The sequence below is a fragment of the Filicampus tigris genome, chromosome 13, assembly GCF_054856515.1.
Source record: "Filicampus tigris isolate MCC_2025a chromosome 13, RoL_Ftig_1.0, whole genome shotgun sequence".
Taxonomy (NCBI): Eukaryota; Metazoa; Chordata; class Actinopteri; order Syngnathiformes; family Syngnathidae; genus Filicampus; species Filicampus tigris.
The window spans coordinates 16,595,660-16,613,652 of NC_141229.1; the positions used below are offsets into that span (position 1 = coordinate 16,595,660).

Genomic DNA, 17,993 nt, shown 5'->3' on the forward strand with positions numbered 1-17,993 from the left:
TTGATAGTGGACTGATTATCATTTCAAAATGAAAACATTGTCAATAATCAAGTGTTCCATAGTGATATTTACCTGTTTCCATATATATATTGTATAAATAAAAAAAATACTGTTCCTGCTCTGTGTGCCTCAGGGGCAGTGTGGTGCATGCACACACATGATAAAAAGGTAAGAACATCATTTGTATGTTATTAATCTAGCTCGTATTTCACAGATTCGGATGAGACCTTTCTGTATCTTGTACTACAGAGGTTGTGTATGAATATTCATCAATGTAAGATCAATTCCTCCCGTAACTTCTGCTAATATTTGTTAGCTCGTCCAAAGGGGTTTTCTGTTGACTGCTAGCAATAAAATGGCAGTTTTCGAAAATGAATTGTGTTGTTAAAATATACAATGTGTGTTTACTTTGATAGTAAACTCAAACTGGAGTTAGGAGTTTACACGCTTACATGCAATAAATTCAGTGTGCTTTCACCTTACATACACAGGTCGGCATGTTATCGTTTTTCTTCAATGTTTTTTATGATCGCGAGAAGCCAAAATCAAAATCACGCTTACATTTCGATTCATTAATCGCCCAATTACAGTTGTAACTCCCCGACTGTCAAAATTACCTAATCTATCCATCCTGCCTTTTGTCAACATCCCCTCAGGGAAAAAGGCACGATGATGAGTAGTGTTGTGGGAAACGCTGTTGCCAAGCCAAAAGTCAAAATACATGGCGGTTTATGTCACAAATTAACGTATTACTACATATAAGATAAGATAAGATAAGAAGATAAGAATGCCTTTATTGATCCCACAGTGGGGAAATTTTCGTTGTTACAGTAGCAAAGATATCCTAGCAATCCCCCAAAATATGAGATTGATGTCGACCTTCCCCCCTACATAAAAATTACTAAAATATCTTAACCATCCACAGGAACACAATTTATTCAAAACATTTTAATGAAACGCTGGCACTGTACAAACACGTAATATAAGATTTGCTTTGAATAAAAAAAAAAAGAAAAAAGTCCAGAGTGACTTTTCACAACACTGCACACATTCATGTGTGATCTCGTCCTCCCAAGTGACAAGCATTACACAGTGGAAAACAAACAACTGACCTGGATCCGCTGCAGCCATGTTGTTTACACCCACAGTATACATTCGTGTGAACATGAGCAGGGCGTTAAACATGGCTGCATTCAGCCCAATTTCCTCCGTTCTTCTAATAAACAGCCTGATGAAGCTGATCCAAAAAGATGCATGGTGATCGTACTCAAATATTGACACTTCAGCCCCAATTTTGACATTTTCACTTCGGGGTGTACTCACTTTTGTTACCACTGGTTTGGACATTAACAGCTTTGTGTTGATGGTATTTTGAAAGGACTGTTAATTTAAATTGTTATACCGGCTGAACACTCACTACTTTACATCATAGCAAAGTGTCATTTCTTCCGTGAACACATAAAATACCTGCACAAATGTGATACTGTGAACATCAGCAAAGCTTTAACCACTGCTGCATTTGGGGTAATCTGCTCTTGAGCTTCCAAAAAAAATCGCCAGTTGGTGCTCTTGGATGCTCGACAAACAGTGGCAAAAATGCACGCCACTGCCAGGTGGAAATGTCACGACTACAAGAGCAGCACTAACTGAGCTCTGCGGTGCTTTCTGCTCTTTGTCATGTTCAGTTTGGTCGCTCGGGGCTTGGCGGCCTTTCCTGCGGCGCGGCCTTCTTCGCTGCTCGCCACTTAGCAAGGTGTTTCAGCCGGAGCTCTTCTCGGTAGTCGTAGCCCAGCAGAAGCGGCTCCCGGGCGCACATGTCAGCGTAGACGTCCGCCAGCGCCTTGATGTGGGGGATGGTGAGTTCGGTGGGACGCAGGGTGGGCTCCACATCTGCCTTGCACATCAGCTCCTCTGTGAACGCGTCGCGACACGCCTCGGGGAACAACATTCTGGCAGGAGGGCGAATAGAGAGGAGACACTTTGATAATATCAATGATCATACATGTTTACTTTCAAATAGAAGGAAGCAGTGCTCACCGGTCAACACAATTTGTTTTTAATCAGAGATGCGAGTTGAGTCGAGATGAAATGTTTGCGCTGATTCCGAATCTGCCCTTGTTGTTTTCTCTACCACATCAGTTTCTTTGTTAATAATAATAATAATATAGTATGTAGTATTGGAATGTATTTGGTCATATTTATGAATGAAGGGTTGGGTTCAACAGGTGGATTTTTTTTCTGAAATGTCACAGGTTTATGTACAAGACATGGTAAAAGCCATATTGCCCAAGCTTTCATAGGTCATACTTAAAAAACAAAAAATGAAAGTCTCTCATATACCTGATGGGGTCGAAAAAAAGTCAAAAGCATTTTTAAAAATCAGCGTCAAAATATGTTTAGGGCAGCCCTTATAGGGGGTGGGCCCCCTTTGACGGGGGGCGTGTGTAACCTGGGAACATGCTTTTATTTATTTGTTTTGCCATAGAATAAAGTGTAATTTCACATGCACAGCAGTAGGGCTCTCCCCTATTTTTTTTTTTTAATTTCAGGCAAATCGATGCACTTAAAATCTTTTCTGTGACAGACAAAAAACATTAAGTTATTCTTTGTTTGAAGTTGGTTTGTATTTTTTTCAAATGTTTTGGTTTCTTTAATGTTAATAAGGCAGAGGTGTACTTCTAACAATTTTATAGACTAATGATACTACTTCTAGTGGCGACAAAGAGTGCAGGGGCGCAAAATGTTTTCTTCGTAACAAAAAATAATTGAGAAGCACTGGTTTTAGGGACACAAAGCCATATCTGATTAAAATTAGCCTTTTGACCATTGTTATTTGAAATCCGCGCAGTTAATTGAGATCGCACGAAGACTTCATTTGCTCAAAGTGCACCTTTTGCACTTCCCACCTGCAGCACACTCTAATTCGCAATCACGTATAGCTTGCATTGGATTCATCATATCATTCTCCCCCTTGAGACACATTCACATTCTAATCAAAATAATAACATTTAATACAAATACTGTTTAAACTAACTATCAATTGTTCAATTTTCCACATAGTCGATCAAGTCGATTATTCCATCCCTAGTAGTCAAGAGGCCCTGGTGCACAATGGCCTGTGGGCTGCTGCTTCCGCCAACACGCTGAAGTTACATAAAATCAGCCGCCTCGTCGTTCCTGTGCCACCTCGGTGACTAATAATTGCTGCTCTCGTTCACACAGCCGGCGCTGTGTTGTTATCTGGGCCTGCGTGCTGCTGGCTGCTCGCAGGCACGGGGGGGGCGCTTCTATGTGCTCCTTCTGCTTTTCAAGTATGCCATGTCGGTCAAGTTCAATGGGAGAATCTCTCACCGATGAGGTGTAAAACATGGCCGGGACACAACATGACGACATCAGCGCTCACCCGATTCCTCTGTGGCAGTACTTTCTGCGGAACTGGAAAATATTCCTGACGACTTTCTCCACCAGTTTGAAGGGCTGCTGGATGAGAGGCTGAACCAGAGGCGTGAAGTGAACCACTCCAACGTCCACCTGTGCGCACACACACACATGCAGCGGGGTATATGACGGTGACCTTGAGAAAATGATGCAAAAAGGTGCGCTCGCGGGAATGGGCAGCAAAGCGGCAGCGGGCGGGCGGGCGGGCTGGGAGTGAAAAACATAGAAGTGAAGAAAGGTTGCCGGAGAAAAGTGATAACTGCAAAGAGGGGAAAGCAGATGACGCAGCGTGGCTGGCTGCTGAGTTGTCATAGTAACCCCACAGACCAAACACTGAGCTGAGGCAACATCACCCCTTTTTGTTCACTTTCAGGCTGACTCACCACTTCTTTGTGTCAGTAGTTTATGAAACAAAATATAAAAAAAGCAGTTTTATAGTTTTGTGTAACTGTTTTTTTTTTTCCCGTCAGTTTCTTTTCAAATTTATTAGTTGATTTTGGCATATCGAGCCAGGCAAAATTGTCTTTTTCTGGTAAAAAAAACCCCAAAACAATCTAAACGTGAGATGCCACATTTAAAAGATTAATTTGCGACATTTGTTTTGGTCATTTTTATATATTTTTTGTATTGTCTCTCTCACTATCACCAGCAGGCGCTTTCTATTCACAGAAGGCAGCGCTTCTTTGGAGTGGACATGGCTGCTTCTGGCATGTGGCATCGATACGGAGGTGGAACACGGAACATGGCCATTTTGATGTGATTAAAGTGACATTAAAAAGGAAGTCAACACAAACATTTTGCTCAGGTAACGAGCAATCACGGCTCAGCTTCAGAAAACAGGTCAGCCGTGATTGCTCGTTACCTGAGCCCTGAGCGGTTGTGATGTCATTTTCAGTCGACAGAAGTGACAAAATGGCCTCCCCCAGAGATGGCTAAAAATGGGTGGATTAACTCTTTTTCCACAAACGCAATATTAATCAGATTGCCGTATTCCAACTAGTGGGCTTGCATAGAACATAATTTTGAAAAAAATATGTTTGGGTTGACATCAGCTTTAAACCTTTGTTGCGTAATTAAAGCGGTGCTACAATTCAAACAAATATATAAATAAATAACATACAAACTGTAAATCATATTTTTCTGATGAAAACAAAATGATTTTCAGAGTTCGTTGGGTATGAAAATAGCACGTAAATAAAGGTCATTTTCCTACGAAGACTGTGTGTGTAACTCAAATTGCTCGTACACAGGAACGTACATAACTCGAGGTTCCACTGTATTGCATTAAAACTACTCAAGACAAATACAAATGATCCCAAAAGTGGTTTTGACATTAATGGCGTTGTGTTGACTTATTTTGAAGGGACAGTAAATTTAGTGACAACACAAGATGAACATGATGAGATTTTCCAGGAAGTGAAAATGACAGCAAAACTGAGCAATCACTGCTTGACTGGCACTACTTGTATGCCATTTTCCGATGCGATTTATTCTCTGAAATACTTGCAACAGTGCATGACTCATACATACAGCACAATGTACGGGGTCCTAGGTTTGCGACAGAGTTCCGTTGCTATGGCAGTCATTCCTATCGTGGCAACTTACTCATGATTGCAGTGAGTATATTTGTGCAAAACCCTTTTAGGCCAAAAATATAAGACAGTCAAATGAAAACAGTAAGTATGGCGGTTGAGTCTTTGACCCGTCTGCCAAACTTGAGTATGCGTCAAAGCACTCACACTAGCTAAAGGTGGTTTGATTGAGCTATCTTACATTAGAAAAATCTCACAGCACACCACCAATCAAAAATGTCTCATCTCACTGAAATAATGATAACCTCATCTCAAACGACTCACAAATGCAATAACTCAGTGTGAAATCAGAGCGCATTTAGTTGAAGACAAAGCTGATATTACTCGCTTGAAGTGAAGAAAGACACAAATGGCGGTACTAAATAATATTTATTGGACCAATTAAGTGAAATTGTACAGCACACTAATGTGCCGCAGGCACGGTGGTTGGGAAATACTGGCCCATTAGTGTGAGCGCACCCTAAAAGACACAGTTAGGGTAAAATGTAGTTAGAACCACAAAGATATGAAAAACATGATATTGCTCAATGCAACCCTTTGCATCGAAACAGGCATTACAGTGGATAGAAAAAGTCTGCACACCCCTATCTATCCCTAAATAACTTTCAGCTGACTTTTTTTTTTTTTGCTTCTTTGCAGAATCCTGAAGGTTTCATGTTAACACTGACTGCTTTTTGAAACTATTCCTTATTTCCTCCATTTTCCCCGAGGCCTCAGAACATATAGCACGATGCTGTCAGCACCACGCTTCACTGTCGATATGGTGCTCTCTGGGTGAGTTTGCACCCTGTGGAATTATGGCCAAAAAGTTCAACCTTTTAGTGGAGCCCAGAATTTAAAGTAAACATGGTGAAGCTGCATTTAGCTGTTACGCTGCACGCACATGGAATAAACTGCCAATAGGCATACTGACCCCCCCCATACCTTTCATTAAGGTCTTCTAATCTTTTTTTTTTTTTTTTAATTCTTTTAGTAATTTTAGAAACCTATTCTTATTTCTTTACTATTAAAAAGTTCACTTTTTTTTTTTTTAATTTTCTCTAAATGTGTTTAAATGTCATTGTACATTCTTCTAGTAATTTTGGTAGGCTACTTTTGATTCCTTTACTTCTGAATGTTGGTTTGTCCATGAATGCTTTTGAAGCACACCGAGTTGCCTCGTGTAAGAAATGTGCTACAAAAAACAAAGCTGCCTCGCCTTGCCTTGATGGCTGAACTTTAGGCGACAAGTTTGGTCCAACTCAAAATCGTCGACTTGAGAGGAAACTCATTATATGAGCAAATATTGTCGATAGGTTTTAGTTGCGGAGCTGCCCGCGCAGGTGGTCCTCCCTCACTGGTGTCAGAGCTTGACAACTAGTGGGAGGTGTTGCCTCTCGATCCTTCCCGTGTCAGCCCTAAGCTAACGTGACACGCCGTTGAAGAAGTCGTGACAGACTCAGCAGAGTTGCTTTAGGAGCTCTCGCTTTTACCAACAAGCACACACTCGCCGCTCTCCCTCTCTCTCTGTCCCCGACCGCTTGTTTGCCCACTAGAGGATCCTCTTACTTCATCTTCTGAACACCAGAATGGAATCACACGAAACATCAGAAGACAATTTCGTAATCCCGCATCTGGGCATTTGGCGTTCCTTTGTAAACAGCGTTTGACATCGATGTTATATCTTAATGGGGGTGGCTCTAGCACACAATCCGCAATGTGTGTGCGTGTGTCTGAACCAGTGGCCTGGCAAGCCGGCGCACAGAGGAGCTTAGCACTCGTCGCTCCGCTGGCTGCGCTCTGGCTAAGCGAACACACATACACATCACAAACATCAGTGGTATTAGTTGTCATCGTCATCATCATAATACATTTCATTCCCTTTAAGGGCTTTTCGGTTTTGGGTGCTTTTCAAAGATCCATTAGAGAAGAACACATCTATAACTTAGTGGTGCGGGATTGGAAGGAACTTGCAAAGAGAGCTGAGCTTACTCCCACCATTAGTCACGCAAACAAGCACGCAGGGGTGAAATTTGAACGACTTCACCGAGGTCGAAGTCACATTGCTGGAGAGCCGCAAGGACTCAAGCGAGGAAAAGCAAAGTGGTCCAAGGAATGGTGAGGGATTCCCGAACCAGATGTTTGGATTTCCCAGCAAACAGTTGCGGCTGCGTTTAGCTGTGCTGGTAAATCGCAGCGCTATCTCATCACTTCGCTAGATCGGCCCGTGTAGCCTCGCCGCAGCGTGAAGTGCGGTAATAGGACAACAGTGGCGGGGCCTGATTGCCTGATTGCGAGCCACGCAGGTGCGGAGAATGCTCCCAAATGGTTTTGCGTTGTGCAGAATCTTGCCTTTGTTTGTTAACATCCCATTTCTAGAGCAACGTTCGCTCAGCCGGCGCATTGTCAGCAGATGTTGATAATAGTAGCCAGGAGCGGCTGCAACATTCGCTCGCAAACGGCGGAGAGCTTTATAAGAATCCATTTTTTTTTCCACCTGTCATGCACACAGGAGGGATTTGCCTTGACCATATCTGAATTGATAAATGCTTCGGTGATGCAAGATCAAACCGCCATCTGTTCCGGGGACGCGATAGAAACGCGTGCAGTCTGCGCTCAAATAATTAGGCACTTTAGATTCTACACGTCATGATTTAAGAGAAGAGCACGGGAAAAGTCAATATCGGGGCTATACGGGCGGCGGCATTTCAGCCATCAGCTTGTCCATGTCATTTTGCTATTACGATTTATGGATGGCCTTGCTACACAGCTTCACTAGGTAGCCCCAATGTAATATGAAGTGCTTCCTGCCATTAATCCGCCCCCCCCCGATAACCTCAGCATGCAATGAAACGCCACTGTAAATCACATGCCGTCATGTCTCCTGGCCTGACACTTCAGGTGCTACGAGCACGCTTACACTCCAATTCTCCCGTAGGCAAAGAATATAGAAATAGTGTGAATGCAATCGTTGTGTGTAGGTTTGTGTGGAAAAAAAAAAGTGACGCTTAGAAATTCGTTTCTTCGGTAAGAATCGATAATATGGCGCAAGGAAATTCTAGGTAGCCATGACTTTTACCATTGAGCTAAATCGGTCACGAGCACTAAAAAGAAACATTTACTCGTCCGTCTTTCAGTGTAGCTAAACAAACGTTTGGAACTTCACATCCGCGTTAAAATTGGTTGTCAAATACTCTTGAAAATGTATAGTATTCTACTGTTAGAACAATAATGAAGCCAGAGGAGATAGATCGAAAAGTGTTACAGGTAGAGCTGCAAATAAAAATGTGAAGATTTGTATAAGCATTCTAAAGCTCCGTTCACACTTTGCCGGTTTGGTTCGGATTAAAATGAACAAATAATTGCCCGTGCGATGGTGTTGTTCCTTTTGGTCACGTGCAAACGCCCTCACTCAAGTGCGAGTGCACACCAAACAAGCTGACCGAGATCATTTCAAGAGGTGGTCTTTTGCTCAGTTTGCAAGTAAACTCGGGTGTAGTTTGGTTCACTTCAACTCAAGCGAGCACACGGCATTCACACTTGAGCTCAAATGATCTGCTCTTTGTGTCAAAGCAGGCTTCTGCTCAAAATCAATGAGGTTCTCGCTGGACACAAAAATGAATCCCCAAAGTGCACAATTCTTGCAAAAATAGCAACAACACCTGCACATAAAATCCTTTTTTAAGTATTTACTGTTCCATCACATTTTCCTAATGCAATGTGGTGCCTAGAAAGATTTGCTGGAAAAGCGACAACGGACACCCAAGGCCTACAGTAAAAACTTGACCTGACAGCAAATATTCCCATAGTAGAGTGATTGAAGGCCAAATATAAGACAATTGCTGTCTGGAAGTCATGTGTCTCTTTTTGTCTGCAGCTGAAGGCTTTTTCTAACCCACCTGAAGGGAACGGACCCACATCCACATTAACGCACTTGTACTTTTCCATATGTCATGTACTTGACCTTCCCAAAGCTCAGCAGGGACCTCTATTACTGCTTGGCTCTTTTGTTCGCTGGTTCCTCTTTCCCATTCCCACCTACAGCATGACCACGTTTCACCCAACTGGTGCGCGAGCCGTAATTTGTCACGTCCATCAAACGGAAATAGGATGGCAGAGGCCCAAGGGCATCAGGCACCTTGCTGCCTCAAACGCCAACACTTGCGCTTACATAATGACTGCTACGGAGAGAAAGCTCATCTGAAAAGCTTCATAAGGGAATCCAGGTGAGAATATGTGGGAGAAGAAAGAGCTCACTGAGATGTTGTAACCAAAAAAAGAAGAGTTGCATTAATCATGAAGACACCTTGAGAAGACAACCCCCACACTCGAAGTCCCCTAATATACAAGTCTGACGTTACTTGCGGGCTTTCGAGAGGAAGGGCTTTGGCTTCCTGTACAGGCCGCCCGGCGGACTTCCCATGGAATGGCCCTCGGCTCCTCCTGGAATTGCTTTCCTCGCACGCGAGCCAGGGACGGCCAAAGTTCAGCCGATAACTCCCGCGTGTGGTTTAAACCTCCACGAGTCGTTCTTAATGGCGCAAATACACCGTCGGCGACCTCAACTGACAAGATGTCCCGTTCGCATTTTAGACGGCTTCGCACCTGGTAAAAGCGGCCGTGCCAAGCGAGCTACAAGGCTGCGCCGACAGCGGCATAACAGCTATCACATGACACCTTTGCGCCTGAGCTGTGAAACGACAGCCTTGGCGGGACCGGCGTGGAAAGCGATTACACGCGGGGCCACATAAAGGGGGAAAATGCTAATTGAAGGATAACAGACCCTCGTGCGGGTCATGCAATAGCGTGACTGGTCGGGCCGTGCCGCGGGAAGACCGGAGAGCTCTGCCGGGAGGTGATAAAGAACGAGGGGGACCCATGCTTTTAATAGCACGCGAAACCTTCACACATCTGCGCTAGCTCGCCGTATGTTAACTGCATTTTGCTCTTTCTCTCCTTGCGCCTTCCTTCTATAACCTCGTTATTTATTTATCATATTCCCCACGGAGCAACACCAGTATCAGCACTTAGGATCTCATCAGTTACAAGGAGACAGGTCACACACGACTGCATCTGCAGAAAAGTGGCAAGTCATTTTTTTTTTTGCGGGAGCTGCGACAGCACAGAACTAGCGTCATATCCGAAGCGATGCCATTTGCACCAAAGCATATTCGAAATGAATTTTTAGAGGAACTAAACAGAGGATTGGGCCATAGGGAAAGAAAACAGATCAATAGTTGAACAGAGCAAACGCAACCAACCGATTCGGAAAGGAATGGTTGCAACTCGCAATGGTCGGTGCCTGAAGCGTTAAGATTATTAGATTGGAGTTGGAGCGCTGCTTTTGCCGATATGGCCACGGAGCACAATGCAAAACAAAACATCTGCATGCCAACCGCTATCAGTCCAGCGGTCATGTTTGCGTGCTCCCTCGATATGTCCTCGTTGTCATTCAGGAATCCAGAATGCCCTTGTCGCACCCTCCCCTCGTGTATGCCCTCCACCGAAGAGGAGAGATAAGCAGACACGTACGGGGGAGCAGCTGGGAGGTTAAGCCCCCCACTGACTGATCCCTGATGAAGATCATTCCCGAGGGGAACTTCGTTTGGGTATGTGGTGGACTTTCCACGCTCTGCAATGAAAATAAACAAAACCCATTAAGGAACAGCTGAGCAGTCGCTAGTGCGGCAAATATCAAGCCCCAGTGTGGGAGCAGATTCGGAAGAAAAAAAAAAAAAAAAAAAAATGAAATCCCTGCAGTTTAACTCATTCACCGCCATTGACGACTTTTCACAGTCCAGCCATTCGATCCCAGGAACTTATTGATATATTTTTTCAAATTTTTTTCCCCCAAACGTTTGGGTACAAGTGGGGGTGAAAATGTCTGGCAATTGCAGGTGTACGCCTAACTCCAAACACAAAATCTCTCACTGACAGACTCGCGACTGAGCATTATTATCTTCGATCATTTGATACAGCTGGATCTCATTAGTTTGTACATATGCCCCGAATGAAGTGGTGGGTGATTGTACGGCAGTCTAAAATGAACCAGTTATAAACATTCTCAGTTTGTCATTGAATTTTGCATCTCACCTTATGTCGTGTTAAACTAAGAGACCTAACATACCTGCTCGTGTAAACGTAAAGGGGAAATTAGACATGTGTAAAAGTATAAATACGGCTTCAATTCGTTAAGTAAAAGTAAAAAAGTACAGACTCAAAAATGTACTTGTACAAAAGTGAAACCATGTTTTTTATAATCTGACCGCTTATTTTTGAACACCAGAAGCTTGTGCCTGCCACAAGACACCAAACAGTCACCACAAATCGTTCTTGGAGCCGACAACATCAAACAGTATGTTTTCAATTCTAAAAAGTACAAAGTTTTCTTAAAAGTAAATATCCAAGCATAGATACCTGAAAAATACTACTTAATGTAGTACAGTAGTTAAGTACAGTAACCACCAATGTCAATTATTGACTGAATGATTTACCATTTAGGCTTCAAAATAGTTTTAAAATAATTTTATAGTTCCAGTTCTGTATGACAAACAAGGCAATGATATACATCCACATTTCATTATTTGTCACACTCCAGCTCTATAAATGTATAACTCACATGGGGGGGGGGGGGGGGAATATGGGGGGTTAAATTTTGAAAAAAGTGAAACTTGTCAACATGCAGGTTTGATTGACATTTGTTGACAAGCTACACACGCAGTTGGCAGCACACACGCACACACACTGACAGACGCTCACACACCAGGGAAGAGAGAGAGGCGAGGAGAGGAGAGGGGGCGGGTGGGGGAGCGATCGAGAATAGAGAGAGCGCCAGAGCACCGCGGCTCTTCCTCCCCAGCAGGCTCGGGTCCAGCCTGTGTGGTTTTCGTGGGGCCGGGGTGTGCTCTCCTCCGCTGTTGCTAAGGAGATGGACGTCTCCAACGGAGCTGCGGTCCGGGCTCGATTGTCCACATCGTCCGCTTCTCAACAGCCTGTCGTCGTTCAGCGTGCAACGCGTGTATGTGCGGTTACCGGAATCCTTTTGAACAACGTGACGCGTCAGCGGCAGCTCTGCAGCAGCAGCAGCCGGGGTAAGAGCGACCGTTTCATTGGCGACGTTAAAACCGGAGAACGCGACCACTTCCCCGTTAGGGACAAGAGAATTTCTCTGTTGCATTTACAATTATTTTCTGCTGGAATGAGTAGAATGAGAAAGTTCGCTGTAACTTCTTTGTTGTTAAGCGAATGTTTTGTGTTTTTTAAAAACATTTTTTTTATTGACTTGTCGTTGAAAAGCACTGAAATCTCATTGCCATTAAAGACATTTAATGAGCGTTAAGGTAAGGGCGCTGCAGCTTTAAGTCTACCGTACATAGCCGTTGAGCATTGCAAATAGCACAAAGTCATTTCTGCCTCTCCGGTATCAGCACTGTGGAAGGCACAGGAGAGGACAGAAAATGCACACATGCACAACACGTCCCTTTATTTTTGCTTACCTAGGGTCCGGCACAGTCAGCTCTTATTGCTCGTCCTTTGTTTCCAGCCAGTAAAGTGCGTCTGTGCTGAGCTGAACGAGGGGAGAGAGGAGGCAGCGCCAGGCAGCCGCTCTGTCCCTTTTCTCATTCGCGTCTCCCTTCCCCCCAGAGCAGTGGAGCTGCAGCCGAGGAGCTGAAGACGCACGGGCTTGACTGGCGGCCGCTCGGCGTCCGAGGCAGGCGAGAGGCGCGGCGCCGGTCGGCGAATGCTACCTGGCCGAGAAGGCTTGACGACGGAGCATGGCGTCCACGGGCATGCAGATATTTGGATTTGTGCTGGCGCTGTTGGGCATCATGGGCGCCATGGTGGCCACCCTGCTGCCCAACTGGAAGGTGAGCGCCGACGTGGGCTCCAACATCATCACGGCCATCTCCCAGATGCAGGGACTGTGGATGGACTGCACGTGGTACAGCACGGGAATGTTCAGCTGCACGCTCAAGTATTCGGTGCTGTCGCTTCCTGCGTACTTGCAGACCGCGCGCACCACCATGGTGTTGTGCTGCGTACTGGCAGCCATGGGCCTGTGCCTGGCGTCCCTGGGACTCAAGTGCACGCGGTGGGGAGGGGGGCGGCGGTCCAAGCGGCACGCGGCCATCGCCAGCGGCGGCTGCTTTGTCGCCGCCGGCTTTCTGTGTCTGGTGCCTGCTTCCTGGTTTACCAACGAGGTCATCACCAACTTCCTGGACTCCACCGTGCCCGAGAGCAATAAGTTTGAGCCCGGGGGCGCCGTGTACGTGGCCTTCGTTTCCGCCGGCTTCCTCCTGATGGGGGGCTCCATCTTCTGCATGTCCTGCTCGGGGAAGAGGCACGGCCCCCAGGACCTGGTCCTGCTGCCCCCGCCGGACAAATTGCTCCTGCAGCAACAGCAGCAACAGCTGCTCCAACAACAGGAGCTCCAGCATCAGTATTGCTCTCTCTCCCCGCTGGACAATAAGACTGGCTACAGCCTGCAGGACTACGTGTAGGTAGGCAGTCTGGTGTATGCACCAGCTTACGCGAGAGGGGGAGGAGTGGATGGTCGCAGTTTATGCTTTAAGAGTAGGCTGTGCTCCACACAGGTGGGAAAATATGAGCTGCCCTTGTAGTCTTGCTCCTGTCGTTCTTCTGTTTCGCAAGCACAAGCAGCGGGGGGTAATCTCTGAGCGGCACCTTGGAACAAACAGACCGAAGGCATCAGGAGCATGGACGAGGTGCTGCGCAATCCAGGGAAGCCGCTAACGAAATGCAAGACATCCTTCATCGGTAAATCGCTGGGAGGGTTCACTGGATTAAGCAAATAGGAAGGATTGTACCCCCCCCCCCCCACCCCAGGGTTGAATCAAAAGAAAAAGGAAAAAAAAGAAATCACTTAGCTGCTATTTACAATCTTTTGGAGCTCTCTCTATTGACAACAAATACCGTAGGTGGACGTCCTTTCATATGTGGCCATATTTTCGTTTGCTGTTCCAGTGACTTTGATGTCTTGCCGCTAAGCATGCTGTGTGGAGCCTGTCTTGTGTTTTAATACAGCGGGATGAGCGCTAGAAGTCCGAGACGTAGCCACACAATATGCCTGTGCCTGAAAAAGATGTAGAGACCTGAGCGTGTGGAAAGTGTTCAAAGCGGAGGAGGAGGAGGAGGAGGAGGAGATGTGGGCTGCTGGGCAGGATTTGAGCAAATGCAGACAAACGGATGCCTGCTCTCCTCCTCTCGGCAGGTGGAAATTTGAGAGAGACGGAGAGAAAAGAACAGCAAAAGAGATGAACCCTTGAGTGGACCATGTTGGCGTGGGCTGGCTCTTAGCATATTGCCATCTTGAAAACAACCCGTCGCTAAGATGCCAATTATGGCCAAAGTAACCATTTCTGGCACGCACACAAACACACCAGCGCCCCATTAGACATGCACTCCCTTACTCCTACTTGTGTCCGTCCTTCCAGACGCAGTAAACACACACGCTCATGATGGTTTTTGCATGTTTTCATCCTGCCGTCCTCCTCCATGCTACCATGGAAACCAAATTATTGTCTGAGGGCTGGTGCTTGTCAGCCAAGTGATTTAGTGGTAGGACATGTTTTTTTTTTTTTTTTGCTTCTTCCCATTGTTCCATAAGCTTCAATCAGAGCCTCTGTGTACACGACTTAGTCTAATCCCCCTTTATTAGCCAACGAGAAGAGGCAGCATCCATGTTAAATTGTTGTGAGATTTTTTTTTTCCCCTCGCCCGGACACATTTAGTGGATAGAGTGGTATAGAGGCAAACGTGAAGCCTCTCAAGTCATGGTTGAATGGCTCGCTATGTGGCTGGCAGCTAAAAAAGATTTGAGTCGCTCTCCATATGTGACTTGTTTTCCAAACGTGGCATCATTGAGGCTGCACCTGCAGAAGGTCTCAGTCTTAAATCGGAGCCACCTGACTGCTATCACCATCGCCGCCCTCCTTAGCACACACACGCACGCACATTCTGTGTCCTGCTTCCGTCACACGTCACATGAATGTGATAGCTGACGGCAGAACTCTGATACATGTTGAAAGCATGACCCAACACACACACATTCGCTCACCTACTCAACTGTCAGGGGCACTGTTGCGCTTTCACACTTTCCCGTCCCAGTGAGCGTGTACTCTTTTCTGGAGGAGGAGGGGAATTATAATGGAGACAGGTTTTGGCAGTGATGCATAGGACCGCACAGTTCCCTCCTCCTCTCTCATAAACGCTCGGCTTTGTGTGGGGGGAGCAGATGGCTAAGCCCAGCTCGCCACCTGCTGGCCGCTGCCGGCACACCACAAGGCATCACTATGGACATCGTCGGCAGCCCTGGCAGCCCTCCGGGACCAGGTTTCGACGCCATCTTGCCCCAGCATCTCCAACAGAGCTGGCTCGCTGACAACAACTCAGTGCCCTGGCACCAGAACCAATGCAATAAACAAAAACGTGAAGAATGTGCAATGTCATCAACTAATACTGACGTTTCAAGAATGTGCCAAATACTGTAGTCTCATGATGACATTTTATTACTATCCGGAATCCTTTATCTTTATTTTTCTAATGTGTTCTTTGTACATGGATTGTACATTAGCGAATGTTTTATGGATTTGTTCTGCCAGACTAAGTCTCAAGTCAACTAGATGCTTGTGTGCAGTCCAAGGCGGCTTTCGAGGGTTATTTCAAATCCTCTTTATTCCTGATTTCCCAAAGCACAGTGAGATTCACTAAGCATGAGTGTGGGGAGGACATGACTGTGGTATTTTCTAAACAAGTATATTCAATCAGGAGCATTCAAGGGTCTGTGGCAGCTGTACACAAGTATCTACGTTTATGCTGAGGAACTTGGAATTCCCTCAGATTGTTCCAATAGAAGAAACAATACCATGATCATACCATATCTTCTTTATAAGAAGAGTACTCCAATGCACCTTTTTTGTGTTACTATTTTTGGAGTAGGTTTTTTTTCCAAATGGTTGAGCATTTCAAGCTCCCTGCACCAGTACAAACACAACACAAGTGGCACTCCGAAAGAAAAAAAAAAAAAAGGGAATGACGTCTGACCGCTCCAGCGAGGAGTTACGAGCTAGAGGTTCCTCTTTTTTCGTGTCTGTGCAGCTTGATATCAGCACGCAATTTCATTAGTTAGCTTAGAAATGGCCTGAGTGCAAAGTGGTCCTAACAATTTAAAGAGTTACAAATGTGCATAGAAAACTGTATCAATACACTGATTTATCTTTTTGATAAACTGCAGCTTATTTTTGTGGATGCTTTAGCACTTCTTACTTTGCCAGAGCATAATTGTGATGATGAGCAGCTCACAAGTTCTGAAACAGTTGTCTCAATGTGCTTGTGCAAGTAGTTCTATTTTTTACTAATAAAACTATTTTATGAAATCAACACGCCGACTGGAGTCTGTTACGTGTGCGGCTCATAAGGCCGAAGATGGCAGTCTTGCCAAATGTACAGATTGTTGGATGGTACAGACTGTGCTGAGTGCATCCGGCCAGCCAGGCTGCCCTTACGCAGCATAGCCCCCTGGGGAACGGCGGCATCAGTTTGACTGTATGCATCCATAATACATCGCCGTGTGCAAATGGGTTTTGAAAAAAAGAATTCTACTCTGAACGTGGCACCCAAGCTCACCAAGCCTTTCCTCACAGAGATGACAGCATGAATAATAACCTTCCATGGAATTAAAGGGAAGCGGAGAGACGAATTTTGCATTTGTCCTATGGAAAGCGCATCTGACAAGGTGCTTTTTTAAGTAAAGTTCACACATATAACTATATGTACATATATACTGTTTTTTTTTTAATTAGATGGTAGTAACATTTTGGGGGATGAGTGCAAGTTCAACATTTGTATTTCCATGCATCCATTTTCTATATCACTTGTCCTCATTATGGTCATGGAGAAGTGGTATCTCAGCTGACTTTGGGCAAGAAACAAGGTAAAACCTGGAATGGTTGCCGGTAATTGTAGTGGAAAACAACTATTCATGCTCCTGTCACACTTGTAGACAATTTCAAATTTTCAGTTAACCTAACATGCATTATTTAGGAAAATGGGAGGAAGCCAAAGTGCCCGGAGAAAACCCATGCAGGCACAGGTAGAACATGCTAAGTTCACATAGGAAGGATGAGAATTCAAACATAGAGCCTGCAACGTAAAGCACACGTGCTACCTACTCCACCAAAATGCTGCCCACGTTTGGATTGAACAGGAAAAGAGAATTAAATCAGGATCTTTTAGGATCATAAATGCATGTTTATTTTCTATGCATGGCATTTAACATCACAGGAGTAAACACACCAAATAGTAGATTTGTATTATGATTAGGATTATTATTTATCATTGGGAGTTATAAAGTACTGTGTGTGTTGTTGTTGGCAAATGCTTTCATAATATGTGACACACCTACAATAACTTGTGACTACTGTACTGTACTGTACGGCATTATGTATTATTGCTGAAAGTAAATACGCAGTTTCACTGAAATCCGTCTCTCTTCCACGTCATATGGAGCATTTGTCAAACTGAAACTAAGCTTGGCCCTTTATTACAATTGATCAGGGCTAGAGCAGCATCAAACTGAGAAGAAATTCCTGAAACAAACAGAATATTCACAGCTCTCTCACATTCATTCTCCCACTCCTTGTGGTTATGCAACAAGAGTGCAGCTCAAATAGCTGCTCCTCTCATGGGGAAAACACTAATAAGATCTGCTCCTCAGTATATTTAACCCACATTCCCCATCAAAGACTCCCACCTAGAGTTGCCGCAATGACAGATCTGAACATGAACTTAGACGAGGGTGTGGTGAAGCAGCGGCCTCCCTTTTGAACATAGCCCACGTGACATTTACACATATCTTTGTTTGCCTTCTTGATCTGCAAATAACCTAGCTAATGTGGACAAACAGAAAGAGGAGGGAATAATGAGGTGAACGCGGCGCACTCCACCATTCATGCTAGCAAGGAT

General features: G+C 45.0%; 2 protein-coding genes across 3 annotated transcripts in view; one reads left to right on the top strand and one right to left on the bottom strand.

Annotated features, from left to right (window-relative positions):
• Nucleotides 1-933: 933 nt before the first annotated feature.
• tfb1m (transcription factor B1, mitochondrial) overlaps nucleotides 934-17,993 on the bottom strand; it is a 29,886-nt gene continuing 12,826 nt past the window's right edge. For both annotated transcript variants that reach the window (XM_086049723.1, XM_086049724.1), the window contains exons 7-8: nucleotides 3,404-3,531; nucleotides 934-1,949 (exon numbers count right to left, since the gene is read on the bottom strand). In XM_086049723.1, coding sequence (XP_085905849.1) covers nucleotides 1,682-1,949; nucleotides 3,404-3,531 — 396 coding nt within the window. In that variant the 3' untranslated portion in view covers nucleotides 934-1,681. The remainder of the gene's footprint in view (nucleotides 1,950-3,403; nucleotides 3,532-17,993) is intronic.
• LOC147137769 (claudin-20) lies at nucleotides 11,842-16,409 on the top strand. The gene is made up of 2 exons (XM_086049725.1): nucleotides 11,842-12,100; nucleotides 12,654-16,409. Exon 2 carries the CDS (start codon nucleotides 12,785-12,787, stop codon nucleotides 13,508-13,510), a length of 726 nt encoding a protein of 241 aa, XP_085905851.1. The 5' UTR covers nucleotides 11,842-12,100; nucleotides 12,654-12,784; the 3' UTR covers nucleotides 13,511-16,409.